The following is a 15,403-nucleotide window of genomic DNA, read 5'->3' as shown; positions in this document are numbered from 1 at the left end:
GTTCCTAGGATCATGGCCTAGCAGGATGGGAAAAACAGAAAGAGATTGGTTAAGGATAATGGAGAAAGCAGTGTTATGCCAAGCTGAGAAGCAGTGGGACTGAAAGAAATTCTAATTTCCTTACCCCGCCCCACCCCACCCAGCTTACTTTCGAAAAGTAAAGACTTATTTCATCTCTTTGTGTTTATAGAATGTGTTTAGAATGGGGAAATTTTTTTGCAGTTTTACAAGTTCCTACACTGTCCTTTCTGTTTTATTGGCAGAGGAAACCAGATTCCCAAGGCACTAGATATATCCAATGTGAATTTGAGATTTACTTCACCCTGATTAGTCTTTAGAATTTTAGCAACCAAGACTTCTGGGTAAACATGGCGGCAGTCTAGATGCAAGACTCTTCCTCTCCTGAGCACCCACTGATATAGACTACCTCAAAAGACCAAAAAAGCAAAATTCATAAGAACGAAGAGACTCTACAATAGGGTGCAGCATTAAAGGTATGTGGGATTTGGGCATTTCCACACTATAAGTGGGTGAAAAAGCTCTCATCAAAATGTGAGCTGATCTACCCTCCTCCACCCCACCTACGGAGCCAGAGTCAGAGCCAGAGTCAGCGCCCGCCAGAATCAGCGAGTGAGTGAGAGGCACCTCTAGAGTGAGCAAGGGGCACCTCTAAGTCATTGAGAGACGACTAAGACCACCAAAGACCTAACCCTGAAATCCCAGCAGGCTGAAGAGTGCAGACTGTAAGTGCTCACAGAAAGATAACACAGAGAAGGGAAGCAAACAGCAGAAGCTGTGGAAATTCGAGAGCTTGCCTCAGGCAAAATCCTTGCTCCTAAACTCCATACACAGAGAGCCTGCCCATCTCACTCAGATTTCTGACTAAAAAGGGAAGGAAAAACCTCCACAGTGATGGCAAATTGTGCCCAGGAGCTAAAATCTCCCTCCACCAAAAAAACAAACAAACAAAAAACCACCACAAAAAAAACCCCACAAAAAAACAAGAAGAGGGGGTTGACTCTAGAAAAATTTTATGGAGGAAAAACCCAGGCTACAGAAGAAATAGAAGAGGAAATTAAAATAAACCCAAAACCTTCCCCACAAAATGGAAATTGTCCACAAGCTCTTGAAGAATTTAAATTGGAGCTCATCAAAAAGATAGAAGCCTCCTAGCAAGAAAAGTGGGAAATAGTTCAAAGAGAAAATAACAGTTTAAAGGACAAGAACTCCACCAGCTAGAAGCCACAAAAAGCAGGATAGACCAAACTAAAAAGGAAAACCAGTCTTTAAAGATCAGAATTGGGCAACTGGAAGACAATGATCTTGCAAAACAGCAAGAATTAATAAAGCAACGTCAAAAGACTGACAAAAAAAAAGAAAACAAAATATCTCATTGAAAAGATGACAGATCAGGAAAACAGAGCATGAAGAGACAATTTGAGAATCATTGGTCTACCTGAAAAGCCAGAAATAAACAGAAATCTTGACATTATACTATAAGAAATCATCCAAGAAAACTGCCCTGATGTTCTTGAACAAGGGAGGAAAATAGACATTGAAAGAGTTCATAGAACACCCTCTACACTAAATCCTCAAAAGACAACGCCCAGGAATGTAATTGCCAAATTCCAGAGCTTTCAAGCTAAGGAGAAAATTCTACAAGAAGCCAAAAAGAGACAATTCAGATACCAAGGAGCACCAATCAGGATCACACAAACCTGGCAGCCTCCACTAAAGGACTGCAAGGCCTGGAATATGATATTCAGAAAGGCAAGAGAATTGGGTCTTCAACCAAGGATCATCTATCCATCAAAACTGACTATATACTTCCAGGGGAAAGTATGGGCATTCAACAAAATAGAAGAGTTCCAAGTATTTGTAAAGAAAAGACCAGAACTAAGTGGAAAGTTTGATGTTCAAACACAAAGATCAAGAGAAATGTGAAAAGGTAAATAAGAGAGGGAAACAGGGGAAAATGTTTGTTTGTTTTTTTATTCAAACTCTCTTCTTTAAGGGCTACAATTAGATCAAATTATATATATTAATATATGGGGAAAATATTATTTGTAACTCTCAAAAATTATATTCACTTTTATAGTAATTAGAAAAATCATTCACAGGAAGAGATTGGGGCATTAAGAGCTATAAGATGATATGCAAAAAAAAAAGAAAATGGGAGAAGGGGAATCAAGGATGGCACTAAGAGATACTTGAAGAGATAAAATAAATAGGATAATCTTTATCACACAAAGATACACATGGGAAGGGGAGGGGAAGAATACTCTTATAAGAAAAAGAGGAAGAGAGTGCTAATAGATAATACTTAAACCTTACTCTCAGTAAAATCAATTCTGAGAGGGAAGAGCATCTAGATCCATTGGGGTCTTGAATTCTATCTTATCCTACAGGGAAAGTCCAAAATCTTACCACATGTTGCCTACAAGAAACACACTTGAGGCAGGTAGATACTCACAAGGTTAGAATTAAAGGATGGAGCAAAACCTATTGGGCCTTAACTGATAGAAGGCAGGAGTTGCAATCATGATATCTGACAAAGCCAAAGTAAAAATAGATCTTATTAAAAGGGATAGGGAAGGTAAATACATCCTGATAAAAGTGAGTATAGACAATGAGGAAATATCAGTAATCAACATGTATGCACCAAATGGCATAGCATCCAAATTTCTAAAGGAGAAACTAGAGGAATTGAAGGAGGAAATAGACAGTAAAACTATATTAGTGGGAGAACTTAACCTACCACTATCAAATTTAGATAAATCAAATAAAAAAATAAATAAGAGATAAAAGATGTGAATGAAATCTTAGAAAAATTAGAGTTAATAGATATATGAAGAAAAATAAATAGGGACAAAAAGGAACACACCTTTTTGTCAGCAATACTCAGGTGAAAATTTATATCCTTGAGTTAATATATTAACAAATTAGGGAGGGCAGAGGTCAATGAATTGGGCATGCAAATCAAAAAACTTGAAAGTGAACAAATTAAAAATCCCCAGAAGAAAACTAAATTAGAGATCCTAAAAATTAAGGGAGAAATTAATAAAATCAAAAGTGAAAGAACTATTGAACTAATAAATAAGAATAGAAACTGGTATTTTGAAAAAACAAACAAAATAGACAATCTAATAAAATAAAATCTAATAAAAAAAGGAAAGAAGAAAATCAAATTAACAGTATCATAGATGAAAAGGGAGATCTCACCTCCAATGAAGAGGAAATTAAGGCAATCATTAAAAACTAAAATAATTTTGATTACATCAAATTAAAAAGGTTTTGTACAAACAAAACCAATGCAACCAAAATTAGAAGGGAAGTAACAAATTGGGAAACAATCTTCATAACAAAAACCTCTGACAAAGGTATAATTACTCAAATCTACAAAGAGCTAAATCAATTGTACAAAAAATGAAGCCATTCTCTAATTGATAAATGGGCAAGGGACATGAATAGGCAGTTTTCAGTCAAAGAAATCAAAACTATTAATAAGCACATGAAAAAGTGCTCTAAATCTCTCATAATAAGAGAGATGCAAATCAAAACAACTCTGAGGTATCACCTCACACCTAGCAGATTGGCTAACATGACAGCAACGGAAAGTAATGAATGCTGGAGGGGATGTGGCAAAGTTGGGACATTAATTCATTGCTGGTGGTGTTGTGAATTGATCCAACCATTCTGGAGGGCAATTTGGGACTATGCCCAAAGGGCGATAAAAGACTGTCTGCCCTTTCATAGCACTGCTGGGTTTGTACCCCAAAGAGATAATAAGAAAAAGACATGTACAAGAATATTCATAGTTGCACTCTTTGTGGTGGCAAAAAATTGGGAAATGAGGGGATGCCCTTCAATTGGGAAATGGCTGAACAAATTGTGGTATATGTTGGTATATACTATTGTGCTCAAAGGAATAATAAAGTGGAGGAATTCCATGGGAACTGATGCAGAGCAAAAGGAGCAGAACCAGGAGAACATTGTACACAGAAACTGATACACTAGGTACAATCGAACATAATAAACTTCTCCATTAGTGGCAATGCAGTGATCCTGAATAACCCGGTGGGAATCTATGAGAAAGAACACTATCCACATTCAGAGGAAAAACTGTGGGAGTAGAAACACAGAAGAAAAACAACTGCTTGATTACATGGGTCAAGGGGGATATGATTGGGGATATAGACACTAAAGGAACGTCAACATCATGGAAATAGGTTTTGATCAAGGACACACATAATACCCAGTGGAATTGCATGTCGGCAAGAGGAAAGGCGTGGGGAGGGGAGGGAGGAATAGAATATGATTTTTGTACCCGAGGAATAATGTTTGAAATTGACCAAATTAAAAAAATAATAATAATTTTAGCAACCAAGGAATGTATACATCCCCACTTTAGGATTAACTGTAGGGGAGGATGGTCTATGACCAGCATGTGCTAGCAAGTGACAAATCAGAAAAAACTGACTGACCCCCTGGGCTGTCCTGAGCCAAGCTTAAGCCTCCATTGGTACATGTGAGACACAGCAAGTAATGTAAAGAACTGCCTATATATTTCATGTCACTTCCTGTGATCTAACTCTCAGTGGCATTGGGAGCTCTTGGTGGGTTTTGATGTGCTTGTGGCTTTGGTGGTCTTTGGCAGTGGAGGTCACTGGCAGGAACTCTGTAAGCATGGTTTAGGTGAGACATCTTCCCTGAATCAGCTTTGGTGAGTGACTCCCCCTTTCCTTGACCTTCTGAAGGCACTATCTTTCGAGGAGGCCCCTCATCTTGGAGAAGGCCTCGTGGCTGGAAGCCGAGCTAGACTTAATCTTCTGAGAAGGCCCCTTGGCTGAAGCCTCTGAACTCCCCTTGGCTTAGGCCAAAGCAGAGAAAATCTTATACCCTTTCCCTATTCTCCTTCTTCTTAATTTCTTCCTTCTATTGTAATTAAACCACCATACAATCCCAAACTGACTTGAGTATTTCATTGGGATTGAATTTTAATCCCTGGCAACCACTAATATAGTATATTCAGTCAACAACCCTAAAATTGACCCCTAACACCGATGAAGCCAGAAACTTTATCAAAGTGTCTATAAATGACCCAACTTGTTCAAATTCATAGGTGCTGGCAATGGTAGCATCAGGACTAATATTTTAGTATGTGTAGTTCAAGACTGGAACATTCCATTCTTAGTGGATAAATGTAATAGAAACAAACCTAAGTAGAAACCTATACTTCTCCCCTGCCATCATATTAGAAGACTGTTTCATTACTATCCTGAATCCGCTAACACCCAAGAACTAAATAGCAACATAAAAAATAAAGATGGATAAAAGCTAAAAAATCAAAATCAAACCATACATACAGATCAAGCACAGGCAACCCTGCCTGTGTACAAAGGCAGGACTAGTTATTTCTATTTCTTGAAGAATTAGTATTTGGATCCCCATAGGAAACAGAGATCACATTTTCCCAGAATACTCACGCAGCCTGCAGATGGGGCAGTTATTTGCTTGATATCGCAGGGTATCAGCGCATGAGTTACAAAGGCAAAGGTGTCGGCAGGGAAGGATCAGAGTGTCTCGAAGGTCAGACAGGCACACGACACATTCATTGCTGTTATCACTGTTCTCATCATCAGAGGGCTGAAAAACAAATGATTTCCAAATAAGCTTCCCACAGATTCTCATGGGTAAATAGGAAGCAGCAAAGGGATACAATGCAAAGAGAAAAGAACGATAGAGAAGGCAGGTCCTTGACAACCAGAGCATACCCTTCTTATTTGTAGCTCTTGCACCAACCATTAAGTGAAGCCAGTAGTATTATTTACTTTGTGCAAGACAAATTCTGAACAATTCAAGCCCAACCAAAAAGTTAAAGCTGGGTGTTTAAATGTAAAATATAATTTACTTCGCCTGTTGAATCTCTAGCTGAAATTTACTGTAGTCTATTAAAACCCTCAAATTTAATTTTTCTTGGCTGAAAGGGCAAAAGCAAACCACAAATGAGTCATCATTAACTCAGGACAAGGTAGACCCTTGCCCCCCCCCCCCTCCGTTCTCACTCTTCTGAAAAGGGTTCTCTACCACGCAAGTGGATACCTACAGCTCACCCTATGGCAAAACCTCCGCAGGAGAAACACTGAGCCCTGGCCGGGAAGAACAGGTCAGGTGGTGACCTTCTGACCATATTTATTCAGGAGTATAAAAATCTTTCACCAGCCTGACACTGTCTCCCGGGGGGGGGGGGGGGGGGGGGCTAAGGGTTCTGGGAGGAAATGGCCTGCACAATGCTTCTAGACATTGGTAACTCACTATAGCATTGTGTTTAATGTCATGATAGGCTGTGGGACCACTTCATGGGTTACACTATCTCATAATGAAATCCCTTTGGCATTTCATTACTTAAACCCCATGAATGGGGCCAAATATATCTGTTTGGTAGTGAACTGCTTTGTGCAAAGACAGGTTATTGCACTTCCCACTTACTAACACACCTTAGAGGAGTTCAAAGTCTTCTAGAGACATTATCTCCCCATGGCATATCTCTCAATGGTAGAGAGACAGCATAAAATCATCTTATGTGACTGGAAAACCTCGTAAGACAGAGGAGGGAAGTCATTACTCAATTGGATGACAGGAAAAAATATCAGAAACTTTTTATTACTACACTTCCTATCTATGTGTCTGGTGGTATAGAAAAGAGGGGACAGGACTAAAATAATCTATACACATTCAATTCATTTAGAAAAAGTGTCAGCTTTCCTTGAGAAGTTAAGTTGGCAACAGAAAAGAGAGGTAGCCTTGGAGTCATGTTATACAGACATAGAAGCTACCTGAACTTTTACGTAAAAGCAAAAGGCCAAGATCCTGGTATTAATTACAATCCCCTCTCCCTCAAATAAATCTTATTACTCACAACCTAGTTACAAGTAGTGGTCAATATACATCTGTTAACTCACAGACCTACCTTGGTTTCCTGGTTGTTTTTGTTTTCAATACCATAGATTTCTTGGAGGAGGTAGCTGACTCGATCCACCTAGAAAAACAAAAACAAAATCATTTGTTTCCCTACCACTTTGCCTTTATGGAATCCTGTTTTATAGAGGAATGGGTTATAGAGGAAAGGAAGGAACATCACAACATGTCGAATGGCATTTGGTGTTGGTCTAACACCTACCTCTAGATAAATGAGACATTGAAACAACTAAGAATGAACAGAAGGAGAAAGAAAAGATAGGTTCCAGCCTTAGTCACTGTCGATTGGGATCAGTAAAGGGTACATATGGGGAAAATGTAATTAGCTGACTCAACATGCACAAGCATACCTTAGGGCAAGAGCTCTTAACCTTTTTTGTGTCGTGGACTCCTGTGGTAGTCTAAGGAAGTTTATGAGCTCTTCTCAAAATAGTGCTTTAAAAAGCATAAGATAAAATACATAGGATTATAAAGGAAGTCAATTATATTAAAAGAGTTGTCAAAACATATTAAAAAAAAAAAGTAATGGGCTCTAAATTAAGAACCCCAACCTTAGACCAAGAAAATGGGTCCAGCTAAGGTGAAAAGATAACATGTTGAAAAAATATTCTCCAGCTCTGACTTGAGGTGTGTGGAAGAAAGAAATTGGGAAGCATGAAAAAGGCAGAAGCAGAGGCTGAGTGGTAACCTGTCAGTCAAACAAAGGTTCTATTTGGAATGTTACTGGGGGAAAAACAGTTGGAGGCAAATCCAGCTGCTGGCTGGACCCTGGTTACCTGTTGCCTTGTATGAGGGAAGGAAGGAGTTTTTTGTCTTTTAAACTTGGAGACAGAAAGGAGTGGTGGTCCCTGGTGACTTTGAAGGCAGAAGAAAGAAGGACAAAAGCCCATATATCTCTCTGACTTATTCTGTTGATGATAGTGACTGAACTTCCAGACTTATCAGACATTTCTCTCAATTTGAACTATATTCCAGCATACTCCAATCTGTAGTATTAGGGAAATCCCCAACCTTCTTACCTCCATTCTATATCCTTTCCTGTCTTCCCCAAATAAACCCCTTAGTAAAGATAAAAGAAGATAAGAGTATTTCATTTGAAACATCATAAGCTCACCCTGAGTGATTTAGAAAGAAGAAGAAAGGGGGAGGGAAGCTGAAGAGAGGGAGGAAACTGGAGGAAGGGAGGATAGACAAAAGAAAGAAGATAACTGCCTGATCTTTAGTTATCAATTACCAATCAAATATAGTCCCTTATTATCATTTACTACAAGTGTCAAGCTCAAATAGAAAGAGATAACTATGGGCTGTATCTTAACTTAAAAAACCAGTGTTGATTTGTAACATTCAGTATATTTGATAATATTTTAATTTATTTTGCCAAACATTTCCCAATTACATTTTCATCTTGTTTGGGTCAAGCTCAGGAAATTTCAAGCCTCTGAGTGACCTTTCTCTTGTCTGGTGTCTTTAGCCAGTTAAGCTGGCCTGGTTATTTAGAAAATAGTACTAACAACATGGAAATAGGTTTTTATCAAGGACATATGTAATACACAGTGAAATCGCGCGTCAGCTATGGGAAGGGTGGGGGGAGGAGAGGGAAGAAAATAATATGATTCTTGTAACTAAGGAATAATGTTCTAAATTGACTAAATAAATTAATTTAAAAAATAGTACCAATGAAGTCAAGATTTTGAGTTTAACCACTATATGACCCAATTAGCTTCACTCTATTCCCCAGTCTCAGAGTGTATTTTAGACTAAAATAGTCATCTCAGGAATGAAATTTTTGGTCACAAGAGGATTAGCAATGCAGATGCAAACTCATCCTCATTTCTTCAAAGAAATTTTTTTGTGGGGAAAGTGAGCCCACTGTGGTGTCATCTCTGTAAGCCAATGATAGTCTCTAAAATTACAAATAAGGCCTTAAGATGAATGTCAATGGATGAATCTGATTATTAGGCACCAGAATATTTTCTCCTATTAGCAGATGTGATATCTAGTTAGTTCTCATACTTTTAGCTTGTGATTTCGGGAGATTCAAATGACATCCTAAGTTGTTACTATTTTATCATCTCTTTCCCATGTAATATATGATAGTATATTATTATTTCTTTTGAAAGGGACTTCCAAACAATTTGCCATTTAAAGAACACTAAGCTAAATACTAAATATATAAAAAAAGTTTCTTCCCAAAGGATAAAAGGTCAAATATGAACAAACAGTTCTTGAAAGAATTACAAACTTAAAAACCAAATCACTAACAATAATACAAATCAAAATAATTCTGAGGTTCCAATTCTAACCCAACGACAAATTGGCAAAGATGACATAGTTGATGCTGGCAGAGAACTGGAAATATAGGCACATTAATATACTTGATGGAAACTACAAACTATATCAGCCATTCCAGAAAGCAATTTAGAATGTTAAGAAAATAACCAAAATGTCTTTGATCCAGAGATCTGACCACAAAGCAATTACGAGGAGGTCAAAGATAGAAAGAAGGGTCCAACACATTCCAAAATATTTATAATAGCACTTTTTGTAGTAATTAGAAAACAGAACAGATGCTCATTGGCTGAGGAATGTCTAGACAAATTGTGCTACAGGAATGTAATGGAATAAAGAATATAAAGAAGCTTGGAAAAGACTTTTATGAACTGATGCAAAATGAAATAAAGCTCAACTAGGAAAAGAAAATGCACAATGATAAAAACAATGGAAATTGAAAGAAAAATTATACAAATCTAAGAATCTTGTATAATTATAATGACTATTCTTAGCACTAAAGAAGAGATCTAAGAATGTCATTGCTCCATCTAAAGAGGTGGAAGACTTCAAGATAAGGAACATAGCTTCAAATCCCATTCACATTGTTCACATTGGCCATTTCCGCACCATCCTTCAGACCACCAGACTTGTTCACTGACTTCTGTATAGGTCTACTCACTATCTTTGTGGTTCTGTAAAACAAAATACTCTTTCCTGGATGCCACTCATTCTTTTGAATATGTTGTCTTCCCCTACTAGAATATTAAGTACTTTAAGAGTAAGGACTGTTTTCTTTTCATATTTATACCTCCAGCACCAGGAAACTGTGATTGCCACATAGTAAACATTTATATAATGCTTTTCATTCATTCATAAATTACTTGATTTGGCTGATATGTTAGTTTTGATGAATTGCTTTTTTTCCTTGGCGCCCCCCTTCTTTTTGTTTTTCTTTTCTTTTTTATTATAGAAAATAACTCTTTGGACAGTGAAGGGAGAGAAGAGGGATATATTGGAAAAATCAAGTGATGTAATAAAAAAAGATATCCATAAATTTTTAAGAGGCTATTGGGCGTCTTTTAAATATATGATATACCTCACCAATCATCTTTGCTTACACACTAATCATTTTCAAAAACTATTTTTGAAGACCAGTTCTTGAAATCTGAAGCTAAGTTTCTACAATTCTATGCTCCACTTAGATCTTTCTTTTCCCTCCCCAGATACACTTGTATCTCTGTTCAACTTCACTGCTATATTCCACTTTAAAATATTAAAGCTCTTTTGGTATACTTCAGTTTTTGTTTTCCTCTTTCTCTGCCTTCCCGAATTTCTGGAATTTTCTACCTTAGTGTCTCTGACAAAGCCTCTGTTTCTTGGGTATTATGGATGTGTGTGTCTTTGGTACTTACCCTTCTCCCCTTGTTTCAAAATATTTTTCCAGTCCTACACTAGAGCTGAAGAGTGGAAAACTGAACTCCTGCAAAGAACTATTTCAATGACCGACTGCAATAAAGTTAGCCAGTAAGTGTCTATTTAAAAAGGAAGCACTAAAAGCATATCTTTTACAATTAGCTTTAAAAAAAAAACAAACCACAAAACAACTCCTACCTTCTGTCTTAGTATCAGTTCAAAAACAGAAGGGCAGCAAGAGCTAGACAATTAGGGTTAAGTGATTCTACTACCTAGCTGTCCTTACAGTTTGCTTTTTAAAACAATAAAAGTTTGTTGAGAAGCAGTGTGGTATGGCAGATAGAGAGCTGCCCCTAAATTAGAAAGTCCTGGGTTGGAATCCTACTTATGATCCTGTCTGTGACTCATCCCAGGTAACGATCTCAGGCTAGAATTTACAAAGCTGCTAACATATATTTGTAGAGGGATTTTAGTCACCTCTAGAGGCAGCTAGCAAATGGCCTGGAGTTGGGAGAACATAGGTTCCTGGGTTAGTCACTTAACCTTTGATGCCCTAGCCTTTGTCCCTCTTCTGTCTTAGAACTGTTACTAAGACAGAAGACAAAGGTTTGTGGGGGGTGGAGGGGACAGTCACTTCTAAAAGTGAAATTATAGACCTTTCCTCTTTCCACTAATAGTTTTTTAAAATATATTTTATCATTAATGCTTTTTGTTTTATATTAGCTACTTCTTGAAATACTCTGTTCCTCACTCTCTCTACCTTGCTAAAACAAATCCTGCTTATAGCAAAGAAAAAGAGTTAGTAAAAACATTTCACATGATGGCTCTATCTGAAAATGATGTTTTTCCCTAGGAATGCCTCGATTCTCTGCAAAGAGCTTTTGCCTTATTAAGAGCTCCAATTTAAAAAAAATCACTTCTCAATGGCATTTGAATTTGGGAAAATTGAAGTATAGGAATCAAAGATGGCTCAACTTTAGTGAATTCTTCTCTCAACTGGTCCAGAAAGAGTTTGTTCTGTGACAGTCCTCTGGCATAAGGAAATCCATCCTGAAACAAGGTAGGAGGGGAACCTGCCAAAAGACTGTCACAAAACAGCTTCAGGCTTTAAAGAACAGATCCAATTGTTCCATAGGAACTGTTGACTTTAGTAAAGATGACTGTCCAATTTCCTCTGGAAAATGTCAGGTTTGGTTCATTTGGCTGGGATTGTACAACCTACTTCTTCCACACTTTCTCATCCTTTATCCCAGTGACAGTGAATCTTTTAGAGACCAAGTGCCCAAACTGCCCCCTCATGCTACATGTGAGCCACTCCCTTACCCCAGAGAGGGGAGGAAGGAAACACTCCCAATTTGACTACTGGGCAGAGGGGTGGGCCATGGGAGAAATGTCCTCAGTTGTGGTGGAAAGGGGGAGGGGGGCAGTACCCTCTAGCACACGTGCCATAGGTTCATGGCTTTATCCTCTCACCTGCAGCACGTCTATGGTAAGCAACATCATGATATTTGTGATTTGTTGCTTCAGTACTTGTGAGCATCTTTCTTAGGAAAAATATTAGAAGAGGAACATCTTCTGTCTCCTTTTATGAACATTTAAGGTAAACTCACTATAGAGATTTTGGCACAAAAAAAAAAGATAATATGGCCCAAGAACATTAGTAAATATGAATTGTTATTTTTAAAAAATCAAATACACTTAAAATATTTAAAACTTTTTAAATAAAAAAGATAATACACTTACAATCTGTTTCTGTTTTAAAGGTTTCACAGAGAAACTGCCATCAACGTGCTGTAGAGAAGAAAAGATCTTTAATCAGATAAACTTACATACTCAAGGTCAACTATGATCATATTTTGAGTAATGGTTTTCTGGGGGAATTTTTTTAAAAAGGACCAAATCTCTTCTTCCTTTTTCCCATGTGATGGCTGAGAATGCTCCTTGGCCTTTTCTCTGATTCATCAAGAATAGTCACTGTGTCAACAACATTGAGTGAGTGACTACTGTATGAAAGGGCACTGTGTTACTCTTTGTGGAAGACAAAATGCAAAGACCTCATTTACTCTTCAGGAGTTAATAAGCTAGCTGAGGACATACCCCAAAATCACTTAAAAACACAAAAAGTTCTGAATGAAAATAGAATTCAAGCTGTGTTTGGAAGTACCAAGGATAAAGCAGAGGTTTTCTCTGGATTAAGGACAAGGCAAGGTACTAGGCTCAATTATTCCTTCAGAGTTAAATTATTATTATTACTATTATTATTACACCCTTCTGTCTTAGAATTGATACTAAGTATCAGTTCCAAGAGGCAATGGGAGTTAAGTGACTTGCCCAGGGTCACACAGCTAGGAAGTATATGAGACCAAATTTAAATCCAGGGCCTCTGGTGTTCAGGTCTGATGCTCTATCCACTGTGATACCTGGTTGCCCCAGAGCACATTTGCAAACACATAGGGAGCCCATCACAGAGCTCCTAAAAAGGCCATAGTGAAGAGAGGATCAATTTGCGTTTTGAGTTTGCTTAATAAGATAGAAAATAATAGATAGAAAATGACCAACAATGCCTGGCAATTCAAACTCTGGTACTAAACAACTCTTAACTTTCTCCAAAGCACCTGGCTTGCTTAAGGGGCCACTTACCATCAGTGAAGTCAAACTACAAAAGGGATTCCTCATGATATAACAAACAAAATTCAGAAAGGGAATGAGAGTATAAGAACAAGATATTTTCCAAGTTAGGGCAAAAATAATTTGTCATTACAAACACTTAGGCATTCTACTTTAAAACATTACATAATAATAAATGTTAAAATATATAATAATCATTATCTTATTATATGTTAAGTTATAACTATTAAGTGAAATACATTGTTTGATTATATGTTAAAATAATATATAATAGGAGCAGTAAGGTGGCTCACTGGACAGAAACCCAGGCCTAGAGACAGGTCCTGGGTTCAAATCTGGTCTCAGATACTTCCCAGCTGTGAATTTTAGATTTACTCCACCCTGCTTAGTCTAGCAATCAAGAATGTATACACCCCTACTTAAGGATTAAGTGTTGAAAAGGATGGCCTATGGCAGACATGTGCTAGCAAATGACAAATCAGACTCCCTGGGCTGCCCTAAGTCAAGCCTAAGCTATCATTGGTACATGTGAGATACTGGAAGTGATGTAAAAAAAAAAAGTCTATATATTCATGGGACTTCCTCTTGCCAGCCTCTCGGTGGTGGCAGAGGAATTGAGCTTGGGGTCTCTCTCTCTGAGACATTAGGTTTAACTAGCGGTTTGGCTCGTGGCAGCATTTTGGCATCTTGGCGTGGGTCAGGTGAGGCGATTTCCCTGAGCTCTCTCAGAGTTTAGGCTGATTCCTTTTTTTTCCTTTACCTTTCCTAAAACACTATCCTCCTAGGAGGCCTCTGATCTTGGAGGAGGCCTTATGACTGGAAGATCTCTGAACTCTCCCTGGCTCAGGCTAGGCCGGAGAAATCTTATACCCTTTTCCCTCTCTCTTCTTCTTAATTCCTTCCCTCTATATTAATTTAAACCACCATAAAATTCCCAAACTGACTTGAGTATTTTTATTGGGATTTAGAAATTAAATCTCTGGCGACCAACTAAATTTATATTCAGTCTCAAACCTAAATTTACCCCTTACACAGCTCTGTGATGCAGGGTAAGTAACTTAATCCCAATTGCCTAGCCCTTACTAAAGACAAAAGCCAAAGGTTTTCAATAGTACTACTATATAATTTTAAAAACAAATATGTAAAACTAAATGCATTCCTTTAAAAAAATTCTATAGTTACCCTTCTTACCAATTCAGACTGGTTTATTCTCTTTGTAATAAGAATAATACCTTTGAGTTTTCTCCAAAGCAGGGCAAATCCTGCCTGCACCCTAAGCCATCTTTTTTCTGATCATTCAATTTCTGAAAATCTACCTCTCCTGCAAAACCTTTTTAGATGGATGCTATAAGAGCTGACTATATAATCCTTTCCTCTTGCTTAGTTCATCATGAAATTCAGATGATTATTTTTCCATGAATTTCTCTTCTATTTATGCTTGTATTGACCCAAAATTCCTCCCTCTCTTTGGCTTCCCACATCTAAAATACCTAAAATGTAAATACTTCCCAGCTTGCTGTCATGTTTCATTTGGCTCTGTGATTCCCCATACATATTCCCTTAAAATTTAAAATCGCATAATGTAGTTTACACAGGTATACTACATATTCAAAACAGAACTTCTTATAGTTTTGCCCAAATCTAGCCCTTTGCTGAATTTCTGTTTAGGATACCACAATAGTTCAGATTATTCAAGTTTGCATCCTGGGATTCATCCTTGATTTCCCATTCTCCCTTGCCCCACGAATCAGTTGGTTGGTACCCTAATTTTCTCTCTGAAATACCTCTCATATCTACCTACCCCTTTCTGTCAACCTCCAAGGCTAGTGCCCCCATCTGGGTTCTCATCATCTCTTGCTTTGAGTAGCATTAGCCACCTAACTTGGGCCTCTCCCCAATCTAATCCATCTGGCATAGAGATGTCAAAATTATTTTCCTAAAAGTTATTTCCACATCATTATCCTACTCAATCCATTTCAATCGCTCTCTTTAGTATCAAATATATGTATATTTTCAGTGGCCTTTAGGATCAAATATAAACTCTTATATTTGGTTTTAAAAACCCTTAACAACCAAGCCTCAACCTAATTTCAAGCTTAATTATATATTGCTC

At 37.6% G+C, this 15,403-nt stretch overlaps 1 protein-coding gene and 1 long non-coding RNA gene across 5 annotated transcripts in view; one reads left to right on the top strand and one right to left on the bottom strand.

Annotated features, from left to right (window-relative positions):
• The window catches only part of LOC103093112 (uncharacterized), a 49,011-nt gene extending 36,506 nt beyond the window's left edge, over positions 1 to 12,505 (top strand). Inside the window, exons 2-3 of the long non-coding RNA XR_008913613.1 lie at positions 10,694 to 10,773; positions 12,426 to 12,505. This is a non-coding gene — a long non-coding RNA (uncharacterized LOC103093112). The remainder of the gene's footprint in view (positions 1 to 10,693; positions 10,774 to 12,425) is intronic.
• Positions 1 to 15,403, bottom strand: part of MGRN1 (mahogunin ring finger 1) — a 137,290-nt gene that overhangs the window by 47,669 nt on the left and 74,218 nt on the right. For all 4 annotated transcript variants that reach the window (XM_007498744.3, XM_007498745.3, XM_007498746.3 and 1 more), the window contains exons 8-10: positions 12,406 to 12,453; positions 6,971 to 7,039; positions 5,487 to 5,646 (exon numbers count right to left, since the gene is read on the bottom strand). In XM_007498744.3, the coding sequence (XP_007498806.1) occupies positions 5,487 to 5,646; positions 6,971 to 7,039; positions 12,406 to 12,453 (277 nt within the window). The remainder of the gene's footprint in view (positions 1 to 5,486; positions 5,647 to 6,970; positions 7,040 to 12,405; positions 12,454 to 15,403) is intronic.

The sequence above is a fragment of the Monodelphis domestica genome, chromosome 7, assembly GCF_027887165.1.
Source record: "Monodelphis domestica isolate mMonDom1 chromosome 7, mMonDom1.pri, whole genome shotgun sequence".
Lineage (NCBI taxonomy): Eukaryota > Metazoa > Chordata > Mammalia > Didelphimorphia > Didelphidae > Monodelphis > Monodelphis domestica.
Note: the sequence above shows the minus strand (reverse complement) of the source record. Positions and strands in the feature narration are given on the sequence as shown.